The following is a 25,460-nucleotide window of genomic DNA, read 5'->3' on the forward strand; positions in this document are numbered from 1 at the left end:
TCATCCTTTATTTACACAGTAACCTATCATAAATCATAGCATGCATGAAACAGTTTGCAGCATGAAATGGGAGATGGTCGCTGTTAAGACTAAACGTATCTAAGTTTGCTTTTGCAACCATGCTCACCATTTTACCTCTGAGACCTGTTCAACATGCTGGACGTTAATATTTAGATTTAAAACATTAGCTTCTGCTGATGACCGAGCGCTGGAAGAAAAGCAAACTGACACTGTTTTCTTAATGTTAAGTGTGAGATGTGATTTTTCAAACCATGCTGCGATGGACTGTAAGCAGCATGACAACTGTATGGAAGCTGCTGGAGCAGTTTTTCCAGATACATGTATAACTGTATCATCGGCATACATCTGGAAACCTGCTCTAGTAAATGATTGTGGTAAATCATTAATGTAAAAGCTAAAAAGAAGAGGACCAAGAACAGAACCCTGAGGTACTCCTGTTTTAGTCTTTAAAAAAGAAGACTTCTCATTATCAATAGTAACACACTGCTCTATGTCAGACAGATAAGATTTAAACCACTGAGAAATTAAATTAGGAGAGTTTATGAATGAGGATATAAAATACTGCCCCAACCACCTCACCTTTATCAAATGACAGTTTAAGCTGGTCTATAAGAAAGCAGTTAGCAGTTCTTGTGGAATCATTTGGGGATATAGATAATTGTAATAAAATAAAAATATGGGTAATAAACTAACAAGCCAATAGTTACATGCCTGATCAACTGTTCCTGATTTGAAAAGGGGTATGACTCTGGCTAGTTTCTGTTTACTGGCAAAGATCCCACTAGTAATGGAAAGGTTGATTAGATGAGTGAGAGGTGTTACCAAAATGTTTGTTTTCTTTAGAAAGGCAGTATTCAGGTGAAAGTTTTGACTGACTATTGGTGAGTTTATCGATCATTGCTAGGACTTCAGTCTGATTTGGTTGTTGTGATGTTAAGACGTTGGCAGAGACATTATTTGGGACAGATAGCTCCACTGCTGGCAAGCTCCTCAACAGTGGAAACAAAAAAAACTCCTCAACGCATGAGCAATTTGTTTTCTGTCAGAAACCAACCGGTTCCCAATTTTGAGTTCATATATTGTTGTTGATTTGCCCAATGGCTTTATAAAACTATTTATTTGTTTCCGTATTGCAGAACAGTTCCCTCTGGCCTCTGTGATTACTGAGATGTAATATTCAGCTTTTGCATTTCTTAATTCTTTTCAAACACGATTTTTTAGACCTTTATATACAGCAATATCATTGACAACCAGAATAGCTTTTAGCACCTTATAGAGCTTTCCATTATTTGCTACCACCGTACAGTAAGAGCACTATTGAGAGACAGTTTTCTCATCCACATGACAGCGGTTCACTGAGTGCAGCGGCGATTGTGCGTAGCTCGGCTGCATAAACACACCGCCAGCTACCAGGCAAGCAGACACAGACACAGAGCCCTATTCACAACTACTGCCACGGAGCCACATCAACGCTGCAGAAATGCTCCTGTGCACCGAATACAGGAAACTTTTTTTCCCCTCACTGACCACATTTTACTGGTGACTGCCAGCATTTACATTTCGCCATTTTGCCAGCCAACTTTCTGGTCTACAGAGTAGAAAAGTGGCTTTTAAATCGGACAAGCTGACCAGTCACAGCGAAAATTGACCACAGTTTTGCTGCACTTTGATCCAAAATCTGCAGGTCTGTGAGTGCATGTGTAAGTGTTTATTTGCACACACACAGAAGCTGAATATGGGACAACGCTGCACATGAAAGCACATTAGCAGACCTGACATGTGGTACTTTGTTGATGCTTTTATTCAAAATGCATGAATACATACATTTTTACAAAAAAAACAATGCTGCTACAGTCAGTGAATATTCAGCTTGGGCTGTTTAAGTTTGTTCTACTTGAGTAAATCATAGTTTTATCATATTTTATGCTCCTTTTAAGCATTGCAGTCATGCTGAAATGTTCATATATATTACTTAAGAAAGCAACATAACTTGGCTCTAAAGCTGCACTGGGTACATTTCCCTAGATAGTGTAAGACACATCTGTTATAACTGTTTGAAATCTTTGTTAAAGTGCAATACGGAAGATAATTTGTCTCCCATTTCTCCATTTTTATTCATCTAACGGTCATTTCGGCTTTCTGTCACATTTCATTCACGTTTCCAGGCATCGTCAGCATCACTGCACTGTCACAGCACAGAAGCATCACATCTAACCAGCTGTCTTTCCTGTTCAACATAGTCAGTGGATGCCGATTCATTTGTGTCATACAGGGCCTTTCCATTATCACTTCTGGCTGCCCTGAGCCAGACCATGCTGTGTTGATTTGCATTGCTATTATCAGTTATGAGGGGCCGGGCCACACTGCCTGCTTCAGTGTGGAACCTGTTGGTATTTATTTCAGCGGCCATATTAACGCATTAGAGCATCCACACACCCCGCGTGAGCCGCACAGCTGCAGCCGCGTTTCATTACAGATTCAGAGTCTTGCCTGTTTTTTGTTTTTTTCAGCGAGAAGTTGTTGGTCATACTGACATTATACCTGCAACATGACACCTCTAACAACAGGTTTAATGTTAGTCATGTAGAATATGCCAGACATGACAAAAATTTTCTTTTTATTTTGCTATTTCCTTTTCTTTTTCCTCAAGCTTCCAGTCCTTTCCTTCTCTACAAAACTCTTCTGCAAACTCAGTGTAGAAAAACAGGGCTTTCAGCAGCAGCCCCACAACAGAAACTTTGTCTGCGTGGACGCCACAGGTGTGCGAACAGCAGCATTTAAGCGAGGTTGCTGTCACACGCAGGTACGTGCAGTTGGTGTGGCTCTAGCATGATGTGCTGAGTCGCACCAAGGTTGGAACATCTCCTGAACTGGTGCCGAGTCAACCGAGTCAAGACAAGCCAGGACACGTGTATGGAAAAAGGAATCAATGATCTAAAGCATCACAAAGACTGGGAACGAGTCACTCCTCTGTTCTGATTTCAGTACACAAAATTACCCTTAGTGCTGGTTAAGTTTAAATTTCATTGTTAAACTGTTGATTATGAATATAAGAGGATAAAATCATGATTTCTGCAGGATGTGGTTTAAAAGCATTGCCACAGTGAAGTGTTGTGTGCTTTTCACCTACCTTTTCCTCAACATGTAAGCGTGTGCCTTTATTTTAGCAAAGCGTACACTTTGCGCCACTCATACCTGCAGCTTTTTCCAGTTTTTCCTACTGTGGCACAAACTACGTCTCACTTTATATCCAAAAGAACCAGTCGTATATTTGCTTAGGTGAACTGAAGCTAACCTGGATCTTAATGGGCCACGTGAAGTTGCTGACATAGACAAAGAAGGTTATGTTTGGGCTGTTGCGGAAGTCAAAGTTCTCGTTGGAGAAGCTGTCTTTGAACTCCTTGATGTTGCTCCGAGAGACGATGGGAATCTCCTCCCCGGTCTGGGTCCCTGCTGAATGACGGAAAGAAGAAGAGACAGGAGGGGCGGAGATGGAGAAAGGAAATAAGAACGGTGATTATCCCATTTTAGAATACCTAACATTTTCTGCAATTTAATTACATGAGGAGAAAAAATTATTTTGACTAAACCACCAAATAATTTTTTGTTATTAGAGAATCAACATGTAATTACTGCAGGACAGAGATATTAACTGTTGCATCTTTAACTGCCCTCCAACATCTAGCAGAGCACAGGATCTGATCTAACTGGTCCTAGTTATATTTAATGGACTAGTTGGACAGCAGACGTTTTGACATGTTAAACCAGAAAACCCACGGGTGTATTAATGACTGCTGCATTGCACTTAGGGGAGATCCTTCCACTGTGCATGCCGATTTTCTGTCACTGTTTCTGGGACACTTAATGGAACTGTGCCTTAATCGCTGTTATTAAGTGTATTTTCCCGCTCTGATAAGTCAAAGCGTCTGCTGTGCAACCAGTGCATTGTGGCAAAGGGCTGTGAAGACACCTGGTCACCTGAGGACAGAGGACAGGTGGGAGCTGCCACCTTATATTTCACTGAATTAATTTCTGGAATTTTCTGCCGCAACTAACAGTATTTTTGTTATGTATTAAGTGACGTCTTCACACTGCTTTTTTTTGTCTGATAAAGAGCTCTGCAGCTTTAAACAAGTTAAACCGGAGACTTTTTAAAGTCCATTATAAATGCAATGCGGCGTTACAGCGGCTTCATGTTTTTCTGACTTGAAAGCTCATTTTCAAAAGGCTTCAACTGAGCAGTAAATGCACTGTTCTCGAGACAGATCTTGTTGAAATGCAATTAACCATACCAGATGGAAGTTAAGTAAAGTTAACATATTTATTGGAATGCGTTAACAGGTATTGTTTTGCATTTGTATTCATGTTTATTTTACAGGCTGAAGTAAACAGGTTTATAAAAGTAATGAGCCAATCAATTCTGAAACTTTTCAAACTCGTATCCGAGACATTTAAGGCCTAAAGTTTTCATTATTTAATTTAAGACAAACTCTGCTGCCAAACAGTCATTATCTAAAGATCTTCAGAATATAATGACATCAAATATTCTGTCTCGTCTGACTGTTTCAGCACCACCGGGGTGTTTGTTGAGACGTACCAGTGAAGCTGGTGGCCCAGGTTATGTTCAGGTTGAAGTTCTTGGAGGCGTTTATGAACATGTCCAGATCCCGGTTTGGCTGAGGAAGAGGAGAAGAAACAGAAAACACGCAGCTGTTAGGATTGCAAATTTTGTGTATTTTCTGTAACCGATGAAAACCACAATCTACCGACTGACCAACCATGCTTTTTTTTTTGTTTAAAAAAACAAAAAATGAAAATAATATAAAATAAAATAATAAAAATAACATAAAATAATAAATAAGTAAATAAAAAATGCAAAAATATAGAAAATAATGAAATTATAATGAAATTATAATGAAATGTGGAAATACAGACAAATGAAACAAAGAAAAATAAGCGTTGTCATTTAGCTTGCTTAAACATTCTTATTAAGAAATGTGGTTATGTTTATTCCTTTAAGGAAGAGAAGTATTGAGTCATAGGAGTCCCCCAAAAGAGTAAATCTGTTAAAGAATAAGAAAATTAATGTGGAAATAGAAACAAATAGCAAAAGAAAGAAAACAAAAAAAGAAAACTGAAGAAAAGAAACAAGTCTGCACTGCTCTACTGTAAATACAGAGCAGTTTTTTTTTCCCCCACCGCCCCAAACCAGTTTGCAGCTGTACAAACAGTTACTGTAATGCAGACTAGAGCAAATTTGCACAGCTAATGGAAGCTGAATTAAACAAACACTTGTTTGAACGAGAGTCAGTGATGAAAATGAGATGTATCAATGTATACTGTAAGTACAGTTGTAAAGTGTTATCAGCTTTGATAGCCTAAAGTATGTGTAGAATAGGACATAATTAATGTTTACTCGCTCATTGAAAGGCTGCGATTTAGTCGACATGAATAGTTTAACAGGTTTGATTAACATGAACATTCCAAATATTTTCCTAATAAATTATCAAAGACGTATAATTGTTTCTGCACACCTCCAGGGGACGAAGGGATCACAGTTCTGTGTTTGTTCCCAGTCGGTAGAATCCTTGTCAGGGGAAAGATACCATCTGGAATATCTAATCAGACCCTTGTGTTTCAGTTTCGCTCCAGATGCTGCAGCCAGGTAAACAGGACCGGACAAGCTTTCATTTGCTGGGAAAACATCTGTGTGACTGACTGCGTGATGAGTGTAGTTCACACGACGACATTACACTTCAGTCTGTTGATGCTCATTGGTGGCAGACGGACTTTACTGAGGGAAGAGTCAAGCCGGTGGTGATTCTTTCTTTCTGTTTTGTTTTTATAGAAGCAGTCAGAGAATATTCAGGACAGTTTGGGCTGTTTAAGTTTGTTCTACTTGAGTAGTTTTGTTTTTATGTTTATATTATTATACTATATCATGCTTTTTGGTTATGCTGTATTGTGTATTACTGTTTTTAGTAGTGTGATATATTGTAATATTTGTAATTAGGTAATTATACCTTTTTATGTACTCAGGTCTCCTTTGAAAATGAGATCTGTCTCAACGAGGTTTTCCTAACTTATTAAAAATAATATTAGGATAATATTAGGATATAACAGATAAAGTTTTTTGTAAGAGGTTTTCTCTTCTCTTAACCCGGCTGTAATGTGGAGCGAACAGCGGGAACGTTCCCGTCATCATGTTTTTTCTTTGAAATCAAAATCTCTCTCATCACTTTTGAACATTTTAAAACAATATACTCAAACATTTTGAGTATCATGTCTAATTATTTTCTTTAATGTGGAGCTAGTGATTATTGTGCATGCTAATGCTGAATTGTGAATTTCTGTGTCATAAAAGAAAATTAAGAAGTAAAAAAAATGCGGAAATATAAAGAGAAATAAATGTAAGAATAAATAAATGTGGAAATAGAGACATAATAACAGATAAATTTATAAGAATTACAAGCACTTTCATTTATTTCTGCGTATATTTATATAAGTATTTTTTTCTAAAAACCTTGTTTTGCATACATATTACTCTATTTTACTGCAATTTTTGTTTTCTTTTCATTACTTATTCTTACCTGATGTAATTTATCTATTTTTATCCAATTATTTTTTGTTGCTTTTGCTTTAATGGAAAAATTAATCCTGGCAGGATTCATGAGTGCAGGAATTCACTGCTCAGCCTCGGCAGGTTGTTCTGCCCAAAGCCAGCTGACATTTTGTAAAGAACAGCAAAAGCAAAAGGGAAAAGCACACTAACATATTTATTTTCTTGTTCTTTTATAGAGCGATTTATTTATATTGCACTCCTGTGACTCCAGAGAAGTGTTCCTTTATGGGTTTTAAAAATTCCTCTTAGGCTAAAAAGGGTAAACCATTAAAAACCCCTTTGCGTTATCTGAAAAAAGCATCGTCGAAGATGCATGTTTTTCACAGGACAGCAACAGATTGTATTTGTTCTCACTGACTAACTTCCTTATTAACGCCATTATGTATTAATCACTGTTATTAGCAAAATGATTAACAACAACTGGAGTTTCTCCTGAAGAAACTTTTTTAGACAATAACCGAGGTGGAGGGAAAAAAACACATAATCACACATCATCATCTGGTGCTGACTGTACGATCTTTAATCCTAATAAAAGTGACAGCTGCTGTGGCGGCGGGGCGTTCACAGTCAGAGACATACCTCCTCAGGTGTGGCCACGAAGTTGATAGCGGTGTAGTAGCGGTCGTCCTCCTGCGACAGGCTGAAGGTGAACTGGTAGTCGATGAGGAGCGTGTCTGTTTGAAGCGATCGAGCCGGCGGTGTGGGTGTGGGAGAGTGTGGTGGGGATTACAAAAGAACAAGGAGAAGAAGAAGAACAGTTCGATTAGAGTAGTTTGAAAGTCACACAAGAGCATGTTTTTTGCACAGTGCTTGAGGGCAGGAAATTACACGAATCCCCTTTCTTTTTCTATTTCCAAAACTCGATTGAGTTTCTTGGATGGACCTAAAGATTTCAGCGTGTGTAGTCGGTCGTCTGTGTCTGTGATGAAGGTCAGAGGCAGAGGCTGTGCGTGAGCCTGCAATAAACTACAGCTGGAGATCATCCTCACTACACATCAATAACACTGCACGTAAAAAGTCAGTGAGTTTACAAACTGCACAGACCAAATGATTTCCCCCATGTGTTTCATTTCTGTCCCTTTTCCTGTCTTTTAAAATCCATTTTCAGTTCTCTTTCAGACTTTCCCGTGACCTGCACAGGAAAACTAATTTACTTTCATACCTACTGACTGACTGAGCTGGCTGCTACAGTCCAAACTTCTCATGCTGATTCCAATCAACATCAAAAAACAAAACCTGCCACCAGGCAACATTTTACCCTTGGGGTTGGTAATACTGCTGTCGTATACTCATACTATTCAGGTCTACTAAGCATGCAGCTGCACACTCAACCCTACTTGTACCCTACATTTACATATTTTTTGGAGTATAAATAACAAATAGAAGGAGCCTGACTGGTATAATCAGCCCTACACTGGTCTATAACAGCTATATTGGTCCAGATCAATACTGGCATATATGCTGTGAATGGTTACCAGTTTTCAAATGTAAAAAAACAAAACAAAACTTAAAATGCATCCATACTTCTCATCTGGTGTAATCCCAGACTCTTAAAACTGCAACATGCTGCTCACTTGCATAAACACACCGTCACACTGGTATATATCACATCAGAGTTTGTTTACTCCCTAATATTGGTATCGGCCCCAGAACTCCAGTGTCAGGCGTATTCATAGGTACAAAAAGTTTTGGAATTGGTCCAGTAGATCACCTCGACCAGCAGCGGTGAAATGGACTGCAATGACTGCAACATTATCCTTGGGAGCAAACACGCCCGTCAAAGTACGTCCAAATTAAGTGTTTGTTTTTGCCAATAACAGGCTCAGATTGATATTCTAAGTGTCTGACAACATCACGAGAGAGACGGACCTTTCTGATGGGGAACTACAGCCTTTATATTGCTCTCTCAAAAGCCACCAAGATCCTTTGACTCCTTTGTCATGTTACCTCGCAGAACACAGGAGTTTCTTAATCATTTTGAGGATTCACACGAGTCTTATGAGCTGGGCAAAACAGATTTCCACCACCAGGAAGTAAGTAAGGACCCTGATTCTGAATTAAGGAATATCTCAAATATTTAGAGATGCTTATAATTCAAAAAACACTAAAGGCATCATAGGCAAACAATACAAGGGCTTCAACCCTGACACAGTCGCCCATCTTCTCACCAGACTCAACTCCATTTGCTCAACGGGGAAAATGTCTTTCGGTCTTCATAAGGAGATATGGAACAAAAACTGGGAAAAACTGGGATTGTTATAATCATCAAGACTTTTAACAGCTTCTCTTTTTCTTCTGAAACCTTTTATATGCATGATGAAAAGAACCTGCGCCTAATTGTGCTGTAACATCTACCTCATCAAATATTAATAAAAATAGGACAAAGGAGTTGCTGATTTTCTGCTGCCTCAGTCAATTAGTTTGTGTCACTGTGTTTTAAAGGGTTAGTTTGCACATACAGTACGTTTGTCTCAGGATTATTTTATGCCATTGCAGCCTCGTTCGCAGTGACCCACTGGACCAATTCCAAAACCCTTTTGTACTGATCAGTCATTTAGACACCACATCGCATTTAACCTTGAAAATACAACTGTGGTTCCATTCGCTTTACTGCAAAACTATAGATTTACACAGAATTACGTTAGACAAGTACCAAACAAAGTATCAGTCTCTGACCTGTTCTCTCTCCCCGTCTCCTTCTCCTAATCTACTCACCCTCATGCTGACTGAAGGTTGGGTTTAGTTTTTTTAGACCACAAAACACTGCTGGAGTTTCACAAGAAAACAGCTTTGTAGGTTTATGTATTAGACTTGAATTATGCGAGTCAAGCAGTATGGAGGCATTTTATGTTGACTAAAAAAACTAAACCTGACCTTCAATCAGCATTAGGGCGAGTAGATAATGTCTGAATTTTAATTTCTGGGTGAACTATCTTTTTAAGACTATGTGGGTAGCCCATTTAAGCATGGTAATTTGATTAATCATTTGGTCTGTAAAATATCAGTATCTTAGAGCCATAAAAAGTCTTGTTTCATCTTACAAACAGTCCAAAACTCAAAGAAATTCAATTTACCACAATATAAAACTTGTTCAGTAAAGATGGGCAGCAAGATAACAGGTCAGAAAAAAGGGTTATGAAACATCACTTATAGCTCCTTCTGTATTCTTAAAAAGCATCACTGGACTATAACATAACGAGGGACGGGTGTTCAAGTCAGTTAAACTTTGTGGTTTCACAGATGCACCAATTATATTCTAAATAATCGCAATTCCAGAATAACAATGACAGGAGACTAATCTGCAGTGTGGACCGGTTTGCTGCCGTCTGTCCCCAACTGTCGCTGCAGCGGGGGAAAAAAGAGAAAGACGGTCCTTCAAAAAAAAAAAAAAAAAGCTCTGCTACATTCTTCGGCGATTCACTTTCATCTGCTTTCGATTCCTTCCACCTGCGACTTGTTTAAGAAAAAAAAAGAAAAAGAGCTGTTTCTCCTCTGGCTGTTATTTCTTTAAACATCAAACTACTTGAGACCTACTTTGATTTAAGAGCCATGTACCTGTCTCAGCATTGACCTGAACAAGGGAGAAGAGTAAGGCCTCACGGTGCTTTCTTAATGCGACCCCCCTCCCTCCTCTATACCTTTGCTGAAGCTGAGTAATTGGAATTCCACTTACAGTAGCATGTTCCTTTGAGGGGGTTGCCTTGGTAACGATTCTCAACTTCACACCTGAAAGAGAAGAAGTTGGGTATAGATGAGCGGAAACGAGGCAAAGCATGAGGGGAAGGACAGCAAGAGGGAGAGAAAAGATTAGACAGGGAGGGAGAAAGGGGAATTAGGACGACTTAATTGGTGCTAACAAACGAAGCTGGAGGAAATCCACGTGTTGCACATGGAGCTGAGACAACACGCGGTCGACCTTCAGTCGGCGAGAGTACAATGAGAAGACAACGGAGGAAGAAGAATGAGGGGGAATAATAATACAAAAAAAAAAGGCCTGGCAAAGCTGACAGACATCACTAACACGCGTTCCGACTACAAAAACCTCCATTTTCAAAAGACAAAAATAGCCTCATTTTCATACTGATGACCAGTCACTTCTGAAACTGTATCTCGAGTTTTTAATGGGTTTTGGGAGGCCCTATGGTAATGAAGGCCAGGGTTAAGATTAGTGCTGCTCAAACTAATGAGCAGCTGCTACTACAGTGTGCCAATAAAATAAAAAAGAGGCACTGAAGGTATTAAGTATTTTCTTAAAATCTCAATATATTAACGTGCGGCCTTGCAGGTCTTTCCATATAACGTTTCTAATGAAAGAACTACAATTACCAACTTCTGTGCCTCTGCCAGTTGTAGTTTACATCCATGTCTGTCCAGACTAATTTATAAGGAATCTTATCTGAACGTTTGTGTGAATTCAGTGTATAATTTCCACTGAGAAACATGCTGTCTTCAGTCAGAGAATATTTTTAGAGAGGACTGATAGAGAGCTGAACATTATGACGTCACAGTGAAGTCGACCTTTGAAGAATGTCGTCACATCATAATTTTAACCTATTAGACATTTGGGTGAAATCTTCGTCATAATTAGTGAATGAACTCTTGAGTTATGGCCAACATCATGGACCTTCACCTTTGACCACCAAAGTCTAATCAGTTCATCCTTGAGTCAAGGCGGACATCTGTATCAAATCTGAAGAAATCCTCTTCGAGCATTTCTGAGATATGACATCCACAAGAATGGGACAGTCGTGAAATCACTGTGACTTTGACCTTTGACGACCAAAATCTAATGTATTCATCCTCGAGTTCGAGTTGACATTTGTGCCAAATCTGAAGAAATTCCCTGAGGGCAATCCTGAGATATGATGTTCACAAGGATGAGACAGACGTGAGCAAAGCTTCAGTTTATCCTTGAGTTCAAGTTGACGTTTGTGAATGTGAAGAAAGGAAATGCCCTCAATGCATTTTTGAGATATCGTGTTCTCAAGAATGGAAGAGTAGACACTGACGGAAACATAGAAATTCTTACTACTGACTTTTGAGAAAATGTGCAAATACAGATTTATACTAACTTTCTCATCTCTATGACTAACAGCACCTTCTCAAGAGCAGGGACGATCTGATAAGTTATTTATCCTTACTTTAGTACGCAATCGCAAAGAATGAGGAAATAAAATCAACTTGCTCTTTTTTCAGACTGTTTTGGAAGCTGACTGCATACTTTTACATTCTACATAATTCAGTGTTTACTTGCTGTGTTTGTGTTTGTGTCAATGACATTGATTATTAACTGCCTGGTAATTATTAGGCGCCTCAGGTCAACACTCAAGTTCATTAAAAAGACCCACTGCTGGTTTAGCATGTGGTGTCAGTCACACATATTGTATATGATGGGTATACAGGGAAAAAAACAACAAGTGGAAAATGTGAGAGCGCAGAGTCAGGTGGAAAAATGATGAAACTCACAGGTGGCAGCGATCTCCTTTGATGCCTTTAGTGGTGCAGAAACACTTGCCGTTGTTGGGGTTGCACATGCTGGCGTGGCCGTTACACTTGCAAGCTGAACAAAAGACATGACACACGGAAACAGTTAGAAATGTGCCTCAGTGAAACAATACCATTTTTACATTGTTATTATTCTAAATAACAAGCTGAGACTCTAATGTAAAATGAATGCGAGCTCTTTTTTTCTTTGTTGAATATCCTTGAATAAGAAGTGAGTTAGTAAAAAATAAAATAAAATAAAGTTCAACAACCACAATCTAAAATAATAAAACAAATAAAAGTCATTTACCCTTAGGCCTATGTATTACAAATGCGACGTTTGTACTTTCTGTTTCAGTTTCTTGTATGCAGGTTGATACAGTTCTGACAGGTTCAGTGTAAACTCTGCTTTTTCCTTAAGTCTCCTGCACACCCAGGACACAGTCAGATGTTTTCTGTTCACCCTCACTAAACATCTGGGTTTACTGGACCCGTTCGACAGCCTTTCTACACCATTTGATTAAAGAAGAAGTTTTTTCGCTGATGTTTGGCCAAAGGAGTTCAGGTACAGTTATGGACTAGCTTATGCCCAAATGTGGTCCAATCACAAAGAGTTTCTCGGGTTCCAATCAGGCAGGCAGCTCTGCTCAAGCACCCGCTGACGCCGGCTTTGAAGTCCTTCAAGAGTCCCATGGAAGCACCCAAGGTTACATCCACTCTAAGAAGTTTTCATTCGAAAAAGCAAACGTTTTGCTTTGTTTACACGTACTCCAGCATTTCTGAGGCCCTAAAACTGAGACTTCTGGAAACGCCGCTGGCACGGTTTTTGCTTTAAAACTCTGTGGTTGCATTTTAGTTTGGACGGGAAGAAATGAAGGCTTTTGGTGTGGCTTTACGAGTCATAATGTGTTACTCCCTGACTCATCATGCCCCTATTGCACCCCATCACTCTTTTTTCAGAAGAAAACAAACCAGTGCTTAATTCAACATTGATGATGAATTATAGGCACTGCTCACCAAAAATGAAGGCACCCGTGGATGTGTGTTATATTATTGTTACCTGAGTGACAAAGCAAGACTCCCACTAGCCACTACTGCATATCTTAACAAGTTGTCCAAAAAGGTACTCAATCCAGAGTTCAGAGCCAGACGTGAAAGATCTTGTCACCAACTTCTGCCAAACAAACGATGTGCTACAACACTATGAAATTCTGCAACACACTTCTGCATAGAGACAACCATCTTGTTCTCCAGGGAAAGAACAAAACGGGGAAAAAAAAGCCCAAAAGTTTAGTTTCAGAGTCAATTCTGTGCGTAGAGGTGAACCCAACTTTAATGCTGCATCTCCCTACACTAGCTCCGGCTCCTTCTCCACCAGAGGTGACTTTCCACATCCCAAGAGACGGCTTTTGTGGCCGTTAACAGATGCCAAATGTCTATTAGTTTTGGTGGAACAACAGCTGTTGGAACAACAAGCCATGTTATGATTTTATCCTTATTTATATATGCGTTTTATCTTAATTATTTGTTCTCCTTACTTATGCTCTCATCCTGCCTCCTGAGTCAAACTAAAATAAAGGATGCCTTTAAAGCGTTGATGTAAAACACTCCTGTTGAGGGGGACTTGGCTGCGCAGCCAGGAGGCAGAAAATAAGAAGCATAAACAACGACTGCATAATAGTGACAACATGAAGATATGCAGAGAGGCTGTTTATTGATTGGCTGTCACTTATGTAGAATTAAGTTAATCTATATTCCAGAGGGACACCTGGAAATACAGCTCCAAAAAAAAAGGAAGCAAAAAAAACACAAAACATACACCGTGGCTGTAAGATATCGGTGAGTTAAATTAAGCTGTCGAAGCACCGGACGATTGATTTGTTGTCCGATTGACTGACTGTCAGTGTTAGCTGTAGAGCGGAGTAAATCTTCAATATCCCACGGGAACGCTTTACTGTGCAGCCAGGAATCAGGAAAATGGCCAACATAAAACTGAACTGTAAAATACTGACAAGTTAAATGAAGCCGTGCACGAGAGAGACTGACTAGTTGATTTAGCGCCGGGCCGAGCGGCCCCCGCGGATACTCACGCTGGCAGCTGCCCCCGTTGGTCGGATCTCCGTAGAAGCCGGAGATGCAGCTCTCGCAGTGTCGGCCGGTTGTCAGGTCCTCGCACTTCTCGCACACGCTCTCGTTGACACACTGGCTGTGACCATTACACTGACAAGCTGCCAAACAGTAAACAAAGCAAACTTTTTTTTTTAATAAACAGCCCCGGGCCCAAACATGAATGAATTTGTTCGTTAATTTGCAAGTACAGACAGTGAAGTGCAGTCTGGGATCCGTATGAGTGAAAGCGAGGTCCGCATGTGACAAATAGTGTTACTCTGATATTCTCCGTGTCTGACAGGTTAATTTATCAAGATCTACTACACAGATTTATTAAATTGAGAGAAGTAATAAGCACCGCGGGTCATTGGCAACTATTTCTGTTAGTTTTAGATTATAATGAATGAGTAAAACAATCCCTGTGAGTGGGCAAACATTTTCAGATATTATGGCTGTTAGACAATGAAGCAGGGTCATCACAGGGGCACTTGAACAATTTTACACATGAGGATGAGTTTACTCATCACGAGGAGCACTGCTCAGCCTGAGAAAATGGTTGCATAATGTTTTCTTTGGCTCTGAAAAAGAGCCTTCCAAAATTAAAAAAAAACAAAAAACAACTCTTATGGGTTATCTCCGCTAGGGCTTCAGGTTAAATTGTTTTTTACCAGAAAGGCTGCATTGCAAACTGGACATGTGGTGTTCAAAAGTGGTGGGCACTGAGAAGGCAGAGGGGGTCAAAAGAAAGATACTGTTGAGTTGCCTTAAGGGAAGTGCAGGATCTAGCGTTTTTAAAGCTTGACCCATCTTTAAGACTAAAAGTCATGATAGCTGAGCCTCTGCTACTTTGATTTTGTCTTTATTTGATCTGTCTCTTGTGAGTTCCTGATCTTTATGAAAGTGCATAACCAAACTACTACAGTATTACATTTGTTTCTGAAAACACAAAAAGAAACTCAAGCAAACAGTCAAGTTGCATTTTACATCCATGTCTGTCCAGACTTTAGTAAGGATGTAACAACATATGGAATATTTATATATAATAGTTTTTAGTTTTATTTTATTTTATAAAAGAGCTGCTGTCTATTTCTTTTGCAGATTTACAAACATAATTCAAGACAATGACAAAGACAAATGCTGAGGTCGTGGCTGCTTACTTTGCTGTTATTAAAGGCAGAAAGTAGAAGCACTGTAAGCTGAAAGGTAAATAAATTCTATACAAACAAAACAAAACAAGCTGTCAGATTTATTACTGAATCAAGTCATCACTTTTCTTTGTTTAATACTGCTATTAATATTGTACTGTGGACTTTTTATTTGTAGTATTATTGTTACATCTCTTCTATACTGACATGTTTGATTCCAGTGAATTATTTCCAGTGAAAAACACATTGTCTTTGCACAAACATGTCGCAAACAACAGTTACCTGAAGCTCAGTATCAGTAAAACTAATGAGCTTGCTGTGAACTACAAAGCCTCTGAAATGAATGTTGCTGCAAAGACACTACAAAGACTACAAAGACACGGACGTTTCTTCAACCCAGCAGCACAGACAACCTATAAAATCACCACAGTTTCAAGGTGGCTGCCCCAGATTGGTGTCACCGATTCAGTATCCCACGAAATATCAAGTACAGTCACAATCCCCTCTTCTGTCGAGTTATGGCGTCGAATAAGAGCCAGAAAAGAGCTTTTGCAAAACATTATGATGTCACAATGACCTTTGACCTTTTGGAGATAAAATGTCATCACCTCATCATTTTATCCTGTCAGACATTTGTGTGAAATTTTGTCACAATGTTGTATGAATTCTTGAGTTATGGCCAAAAAACGTGTTTTGTGAGGTCACAGCGACCTTGACCTTTGACCACAAATCAGTTTATCCTCAAGTCCAAGTGGACGTTTGTAACAGAGATGAAGAAAAACTGTACAACTGTTTTCACCTCTGTACTTCTCATTATCTGATCTTGATCTTGATCAGAGGTGTCGTAAAATTTATAAAAGCCCCCTTGAAGTGTAAATAAATGTACAGAAACTGTATTTTGAAATGGAAATTAGTATTTTCAAATGACTAATATGACAAAACCTGGAGGTAATTCTTTCCTACCTGGGCAGTGGATGAAGGACCAGTTGTATTTGGCCTCGCCAGGGCACATGCTGGCATTGAGGGCTGGGTGTGGGATGGCGGGCAGGCCGGGGAGGGTGGACGGGGCCGGGACCGAGGTCTGGAAGGGCCCGCGATACGAGCCCTCGAGGCACTGACCTTTGCCCGTGTTACTGGGGTCAGTGCACCAGCCGCAGCCCGGCTGGTCCAGACACTGACCACACGTTCTGTACCCAGAGCAGTTCTCCGCTGCAGCAGCAAAACACACAAGACAGCAGCAGTTATCAAACAGCAAAATGCAGGATATTTATTAGAGTGAAGTCTGATGTTATTGTTGTTGTTACAAGCCAATATTTTGTCTTTTTAAATTCCATCTGTGTCATAAAAACAGCCGCCAGTGTTTCCAGAATCAGACTGTTAGATTAACAGTAGGAACAGACTTCAACAGTACAGAACAAAATAGTATGACAGAACCTCCTACATTAAAGGAATTTTCAACATTTTGGAAATATGCTCATTCTTTTTCTTTTCAGAAGTCAGATGAGACGATCAATACCCCTCTCATGTCTGTGCATTAAGTAGGAAGCTGGAGCCAGGAGGCAATTAGCTTAGCTTAGCATAAAAATTGGAAAGAGAGGGAAACAGCTTGCCTGGCTCCCTCCAAAATCTTAAAATATGCCCACCAGCACCTCCAAAGCTCTAATTAACATGTTGTATCTTGTTTGTTTAATTTGTTCACAAACTGGAAAACATTTTTTGGTCATACCTAATGTAGTGCAGAAATGTCCTTTTTAAAAAAAATTCTGTTCATGTACAAATTACACAAATACATAACATATATTGTGTTAATTAGTGAGCTGTGGATGGAGGCTGGCTCACTGTTTTCTCTCTTATTCTAAAGCTAAGCTAACAGCCTCGCAGCTTTTAGCTCCATAGTTAAAGCACAGAGAAGAGTGTTATTGACTTTCATATGTGAATCTGGTTAATTTAGGCCAAAGAGTTTCATGTCAGGTCACCATCTAACATGAAATCACAGTAACCCACTGTTTTTTATTGTCTTTTTATAATTTCATCTGCTGTAATAATTTGTCAAATATTTGCAAAAACTATATAAAGTATTTGTGAATCACATAAAACCCCGTTATTTTTTATCTTGCTAATTCTCCTTAGCATAACGTCAAAAACATTTTTACCCTCACTCCCTAGAAATGCAAAAAAAAAAATTTATTTCATTGAAAAACAAAATTATTATGGAGTGAAATATGTTTTTTAAGTCTGTAAAATAATGTGTGTAGGCCAGGACATCTCTACAGAACGACAATACTGAATTTAAAATGGAAATTTGACATACATTTAATCTTGAACAAACTGTTCACATCCTGTGATTTGAAAATTGCAGCAGGTTATACCACAATTTCACTTAATTACCCTACAGTCTGACTGTCACGCTACTTTCCGATAAAAAGTTTAACATCTAGCCAGGCCCTCACCCCCTCCAGTAAACTTTTAAAATGGCCAGAGAAAAACAAAAAAAGGCAAACTGACAGCAGAGCTGCGAGGGATTTGACAGCCAGGTATTTGAAAAAGATACTGAATTAGAAGATGCAGCTGTAACAAGTAAAACCCCACCTGTGATGTGGGCGGAGGCTATTAAATGAGAGCAAGGTGAGTCATCCATTTAGCTAACATTAGCTTCAACATTTAACAAACACAAATACTAATAGCTGCCTCTTAGAGTTAACTTTAATGTCCAGTTATTAGATTGTATAAAAGCCTAACACAGTGAGTCATTGAACAGAAACGGGGTTTAGAGGAAACCATCTTATCACACACAAACGAGCCACACATTAGGTCTGCGGGCAAGTTTCCCTTTTGTATTTCGAGGTTTCAATTAATCAGTTACTATGCTATGAAACATAGGCGGCAACATGAACACAACACCATCAAATGAATGGGTAGAAATCTGTTTGTTATTGGGTGTTAGTAAGTCAGGTCCAGCCTTTGCACAAGTTTTCATTAATAACGCTCACACCAGCCCCACATGGCTCAACAGTTAATTTACCTCATTCCTGGCTTTCTCCACCTGCTCTCCATAGATATGTGCCTATATTTTAATTCCTAACTCTCACTCCCTCCTGGGGTTTCTCTGCCTATGCCTGTAAGCAACAATTTGTACTTAATTGACCTGCCAGGTTAAATAAATGAAAATTGTTCTCTGCTGCGCCATCCAAAAACAAAGCGCCAGCCGAAGACCAAGTTATCAAACTACTAAACCAGATTATTAATCCCCATCTCATCTACTGGAGGGGCCACAGTTTAATGCACTCGGCTTAATGAAGGTTAAAAAAAACAAACATTTAAAGATGCTCTGCTCCAGAGAGCAACATGCTTATTTATAATGCTGTCTTTTTAGGGTCTTTTCTAAGTCTGATGAAGATCGCTACATATGCTGAAGTGGTTGAGAACATTAACTGCGACTGGAGCGTTACGTGAGCGGACTTCAGATTTATGCTTTTATTTTCGGGTTGCGCTTTTCTCCTTTCATAGATTGAAGCTCATGAATCCTGCCTGGGAGGGTGGTGGTTATGTGTGTGGCTGCTGCAACTTAATCAGAGGTTTAAAAAGTATCCTGCAACATTTTCATGTATCAGACTGAGAGTGTTTTTCTACAGCAGCAACAGCTATTTGTTTGGAATAAATAGGACAAGGACAACTGGGTAACTGGCAAAGAAAAGAAAAGCATGGAGAGATTTGTGCACATTTAAAGGTAAACATTTTATGTATAATCAATGGGTTTCGACTCAAGAGAGGCCAATGCCAAGGCTGCAAAAGCAAACACTGTCGAAAAAGGTTTTTCCACTGAAGTATGATGAGATCAATGAGTCAGGTCAACTGATAAAAATACACTATAGATTGCAAAAAAGATTCCAAGAGATTTACTTGTTAGCCAAACAGAAGAGGAGGGCAGTGCTGAGTTGAAGAGCTCTTAATTCCCAAGGAAGTTCTAATTATAGGGAAGTCAGGAATGTCCTTAAAAGAAAAGCTTCATTCAAAAGCTCATAGTACACTATTAATCCACTAGAACACTTTGCTCCCAGTATGCAGGGTGACTTGTAATGCCTTGAAGGAGAGCCAGAGCCTTCAGATTTAAACTCCTCTCCTGTGGAATCAGCTCCTGGTTTGGGTTCTGGAGTCAGACACTCTACAAATTTAAGACAAGGACTAGTAAAGCCTTCCTTTATGATATAGTTAGGCCCAGCTCAGATGAACCCTGAACCACGAACTTGTGCGCACAGATCTTAAAATTTTGTTGCGTGCCATAAATGCATGCATTATGAGGCTTTTTTGCATCTTAAAAAAGGCTGTTCCTAACAAGTAGCTAAATGAGACTACAAAGGCATTCAGCGTCATCACGTCCAACACTAGTTGCTAAGTGATGATGTGACAGCTTCATTTATAGCGTAACGTTATCTTTTTACCTGTGCCGACTGCATTTACACTTGTTACTTTGTGAAGATTATCTTGACTATCACTGGCTTTTTGTGGAGCAAACCAGAGCGATGCTGCAATATGTCACCCCTGTAATGCATGTTATTAACTCAACAACGTCTCTCTCCTGTCATTTTGTGCTCTCGCATCGCTTTCTCTGTCTCTTTCTGCAGGTATTTCTCCCTCCAGATTGCAAGCCACCTACTACCCCCATGTTCCTGCTCAACACCTGCTGCTACAACCTACTGCTACACCTGCTGCTTATCATTAACGGTCTTATTATTATTAGCATTATTATTATTAGATGGCTGCCCAACCAAAGTCTGTTTTGGCTCGATGTTTCTATCTGTTAAAAGGGAGTTTTTCCCCACCACTGTCACCTTAGTGCTGCTTTTGATGGGAATTGTTGGGTCTAGAGTACGGTAGAGTACAGTCTAGGTCAGGCCCTGATTTAACTTCTGTTATGATCTGACTTGACATTTCACCCAAAGTAAATGCTCATATTTTATTGGGAACTTAATCTAAAAATATTTGAAGATCCAGTTGCAAGTAGACAAGTTTCACTGACTGATGAATTACTGAGTGTACCAACCAAAGACTGTCTCTGTTTTCACTAAAATTACTTCCAAATTACAGTGTATATTTCTTCCCAAGACAGAAAATTATTGGGAAATTGCAGTTCCCTGGAACCCCTTTATCGAGAGGAGTTCAAGCGTTGACATTTTGAAAGATAAGCAGGTCAGCAGAGTTTTGCGTTTGGAGTGTTAGAACAGTTTGTCTAATTCTTTATACAATTTATACAAGAACACCTAAGACCTCTACTACCAACACTGAAGCACTTAAAGCCATAAACAGTGTTGGCAGAAGGACAATGTCCACTCTCAATTAAATGTCTAGCCACAGGGTTTTTAAATCATTTCCTTTGACTTCAGTTCTGTATTGTAATAAATGTTTCAGGGGCTTTTAATTTCAGTCTACATGCTGCACACTGTTATGAAAGAGGCCGAATGCAATAAATTACTTTTTTTGTATCACATTCAATGATGTAATAACAGGAAATGATTTTTTGGGCACAATATTTTTATGTTGTGTAAAATAAGACAGCAATCACAGTAATTGTCATATCGAACCTGGGGCAGAAAAGCGAGAAGCATGAGATGTCTTACGTGGGCAAGTGTTCATGGTGTACCACTCCATACACTGTCCGAAGGGGAAGGAGGCCACGTAGGCGTTGGAGTCGACGCACTGCTTCATGTTGCTGCACCACATACACTCTGAGCTGCTGCTGGTGCACTCGCTGCAGGTGGTTCTCATGGCACAGGGTGTCCGGCACTGCTTGGCGCTGTGGTTGGCTGAGGAACATTTTCAACAAGTTAAGCTTAAGCCCTTTAAGTGTATGAAGACATATATATATTCAGTATGGATGTGTCAGAGGGGGTCAAACCTCCTCTGGTTGTGTTCGCCTTGCTGAACTCAACTGGACTATGAAAAACAAGGTACAAAATAACCGAGGCAAGAAAAAAGGTCGCAAAAGTCGATCTTCAAAAACCTTCTGGTAGAGTTCAGACACTCAGAATTCTGATGCCATCCAGCTGAAGTGTTGAGGTACCGTACATAAAGTTGTATAATGAACCTCAAGTACGTTTACAAATCGACTGAGGCCTCTGTTTGCCCTCTGGTATACTTCTGCTATTTTACAAAATGTGTTAAAACATGCGCAGAAAATCATCCACTGCTTATGGCCGTGCAACAAACTTTAAAAGCAGCCGGTAGCAGTTACATGATGCAGATAAAAGAGGACTCCAGCAATTCAGTAATGCACTTACATGAAGTTGGATGGCTTTACTCTACACTTACCCTGACTGGGATATGTGCATGTCTTTCAAACTTGATGTCCCTGTAAACTATCGTCAATCACTGTATTAAAGTGTCATATCATCTCATGATTCATGTGTCTTCATAAAGGCTTTGACCTTTTTCAATAAATAAACATAGAGGTTATAAGTGTGTACAAGAACTGAAATGGTCCCTTGTAAACTAGTAATGATTTACTTCAAAATTGGGTCACTTTATTTTACACAACACTAATAAGACATAACAAGCTGTACTTTGTACCAAATTAGACAAAAACATGAAATAATATGTTCTTCATTAGACAATATTAGACCTTTTATTAGACCGGAATTGTGGGTCCCTGATTACCCTATAATGAAGTCTAATAAGGGTCCAAACAGCACAAACAGCTCGGACAAATTCTACCTTCAACTAAGTTTGATTAACTATCAGTTAACTAATGCAATAATCTGAGTGCACAATATCCATCTGATAATGACCTGATCAGACAGATCTGATTGGTCTGATAGCTCGTTTCATAACTGCTATTTATGCTGAGAATTTATTGAACATACTGTCCGACGGGATAATACTCAATTTCCCCCTTTTGGTTTTGATTCGGTGATTATTGTGAACCCACCTGGCCGTTCGCACAGGCTGCCGTTCACCGGGTTGATGCAGGTTTGCGCTTTCAGCCCGCTGGACGCCGGCTCAGCCAGGTAGCCACAAAAGCCGGCGTCACTCGGCTCGCCGGGCAGCCACTGCAGGGTGGTGTTGGTGAATGGTGACATGTCCTCCCAGCACCAGTACGACACGTTGATTTTCCTGAGCCCCACCCAGGGCGTCACTGTGGCCTTGTACTGCAAAACAAGGATTTTACACAATGTTCACTTCAACATTCATTGAGCTATCAACCGTGTTCAAGCTTTTCCTTTTTACATTTTTCTATAAATTCAACCTCTAAACCATCTCATCTCTGATCATTAAAAAAAGGATCATCTTTTCCCTTTAAAGGTTGAACTACAACTTAAGTTCAAGTTACTTTCTAGCTGAGGACTGCAGAAGATTATTAGGGCATAAGAGGGAAAAATGAGGAGAAATATTAATTTCTTTTTTTTGCATTTCGAGAATAAAGTCAAAATAGAGCTCAGTCAATCTTTCTACTTTAGTCCAAGATATAAGATCAAACAATTCAGATTTTGAGAATAAAGTTGAAATATCAGTTTGAGAACAATGTAAAAAAGGTATTTCAGCTTGATCTTCAATATTTCAGCTTTATTCACGAAATGCAAAATAAAAAAAATGATCCTCCTCTCATTTTTTACCCTCATGCCTGACCTGAAATACTCTTAAATGTCAAAAATAGATTTTGATATCTGACTCTTTTGTCAGAAATCACACCTTTGCCCTTATTGTAAGCAATAAAAAAGCAGCATTTCGTCTGTACCAACATAGATTTTTATTATTATTATTATTTGCATTTTGAGAATAAAGTCAAATTGAAACTTTACAATAGTCCAACTTTCTATATTATTCCCAGGGAGAAGATGAAATAAATCCAACCAGCTTTAGAGAACAAAGTTAAAATGTCGCCAATAAAGTTGAAACACCATTTAATATAAAAATGGTGTGTCAACATTATTTCCTCAACATTTCCACTTGTGCAGAGGACTAATGTGTCAATGTCAAATACAGATTTTGATATCTTTTTTTTCTGGTCAGAAATCACAACTTTGCCCTGGATGTAAGCAACAGAAAAAAAGAGCAATATTTCATCAGTGCTGTAATAAATTCCCCTGGACTGACTGAGCGGCAATAAAAAGCAGCTTTACTTCATTTGACTTGGGAGGCTCTGTTATCCATCCCATCTCTAATCAATGGCTATGCTGTTGCAGTAGTAGTAAACAAAGAGAGCTCGATCTCTCGCAGACGTGGGTCGAATTACTGTTCCATCGGGATTTAATTGCATTTCTTGGATTGATTGATTCTGTCTGGGAATGGTTGGAACTGCTAAACAGCACAAACAGTGTCGATATAACATGACAGGAAGACTTGTGAAGCGTGTTTCAGAGCCTCTGCACCTGCACCGCACTTTATTGTTGAACTGGACACTTTGAACACCCAAGTTATTCTCTTTTACATCTTCTTTACCTTTAAGACCAAACTGAACAACAGAATTGAATTTAGACCGCCAGGGGAAATCCAAACTATTTTATTAGCACGGATAGAAATCGCCACGTTTTTGACTTTTTTAGCGGCACGTAGTAGAATCATGCCTTACATTTTTACATGGGTGGCTTCAGTGAGGGATGGTGGTGTTAGTTTCTGTGTAGATCACCCAGCAGGCACAAAGTCAGGACTGCAGCTGACACCGTGTTTCATTTAAGTGCAGACCGGGTCGTTGGAGCTGCACTCTCTCGCAGTGCTTTTGACACATCGGGGATTATGCAACACTCTTCAGTGCACTCAAGTGTAGACGCATACTGAAATATTTAGACAGATTTAGCTGTGATTAGGCCAATAACGTGGCTCCCAAAATTAAAAAAAAACATTTTTCCTCATCAGCTTGAAAAATTGAGACTTATTTCAACAGAGCTGATTAATTCTGGAGATGTGATAGTGTGAAACATATTTTATCAGAGGAAATTTGTTCTTTTCGTGGAGGCATTTGAGAACATTTAGTGGCAACATTTTGAGGCTGCAATCAAAGGGAGAGTTCAAAATTAGTTCAAATTCAAAAATACATATTTTTTTTCTCTTATCTGTACTGCTATTTCTATCTAGATTGTTTTGGTGTGAATTTCAGACTTATGTACATACCAGCCTTCTCTTGAATATAATAGAACTAGATGGCAATCGGCCTGCGGTGACCAACGTGCCAAAAATGCATTTAAAAACTCAACAGCAGTGTCTCTTTTCAGAAATCATGACCTGGTTACTAAAGATAATCCAAAAACCTTGTTGTGAGCATCTTTATGTAGGAACTATCATCTTTATACCAAGCTACAACGCAGAAGGATGCATGCAACTACTCATTGTGCGGTGCAGGGCGTAAACATAATTGGCGTCCTCCGTGGCTGAGATGTAACGTTAGCACCACTGAGCTCTGCCTGCATGATGACTCCATGGTTTTGGCAGAAAGAGAACAGTTCCCACCAGCGCTCGAAATTAAGGATGTCCCGTTGTCCAAGAACAATAAAAATAGCACCTGAGACACAAAGATCTCTATTCTGTCAATTACCTGCAAAGTATTTTTTTTTTAAAGTGCCCGCCCCTTTCCAAACAGTTTCCAAGGACGACTCCTCAGACAGATCTGTGCAACAAACCATCTGGTGTGTCTCGTTGTCTCAAATGTTTTTTTTTTGTCTGACTTACAGTTGATTGGCACGGTTGGCATATTTGCTTGAAAAATAACGAATAATTGATGATTAAAATAGTTTCCGATTAATTTTCAGTTGTTCTATTTCTTGTTTCTGCTGTAAAACATTTATTAGTAATTCTGAGTCATTAAATTCAATCGGCTCTCCAACTTAACAAAATCAAAAACAACATCAAACATCGTCCTAACAACATATTTAACATCCAAGGATCGCCGCTGGGGTCCCTGGGGAGTCCAGGAATAAACAAAGAAACAACCATCAGAGCTGTGAGATATGACAGAAAGTATACATCTGCGGTCTGCAGGAGCCCCAGCTGGTAAAACTAAGGTTAAGGTTTTTAGGGTATCTTCTGCCCAGTTGCACAAAATGTTGTAGCTGTGAATTTTAGGCAAGCTAAGACTCCACTGAGTGGTTTTA

General features: G+C 39.3%; 1 protein-coding gene across 1 annotated transcript in view; it reads right to left on the reverse strand.

The window, feature by feature from the left end:
• Positions 1-25,460, reverse strand: part of atrn (attractin) — a 199,021-nt gene that overhangs the window by 104,424 nt on the left and 69,137 nt on the right. The window contains exons 16-24 of the mRNA XM_084742147.1: positions 22,304-22,523; positions 20,997-21,182; positions 16,345-16,590; positions 14,218-14,355; positions 12,110-12,203; positions 10,317-10,369; positions 7,223-7,317; positions 4,619-4,697; positions 3,317-3,474 (exon numbers count right to left, since the gene is read on the reverse strand). Coding sequence (XP_084598273.1) covers positions 3,317-3,474; positions 4,619-4,697; positions 7,223-7,317; positions 10,317-10,369; positions 12,110-12,203; positions 14,218-14,355; positions 16,345-16,590; positions 20,997-21,182; positions 22,304-22,523 — 1,269 coding nt within the window. The remainder of the gene's footprint in view (positions 1-3,316; positions 3,475-4,618; positions 4,698-7,222; positions 7,318-10,316; positions 10,370-12,109; positions 12,204-14,217; positions 14,356-16,344; positions 16,591-20,996; positions 21,183-22,303; positions 22,524-25,460) is intronic.

The sequence above is a fragment of the Lutjanus erythropterus genome, chromosome 18 (assembly GCF_056507025.1).
Source record: "Lutjanus erythropterus isolate fLutEry1 chromosome 18, fLutEry1.hap2, whole genome shotgun sequence".
Taxonomy (NCBI): domain Eukaryota; kingdom Metazoa; phylum Chordata; class Actinopteri; order Lutjaniformes; family Lutjanidae; genus Lutjanus; species Lutjanus erythropterus.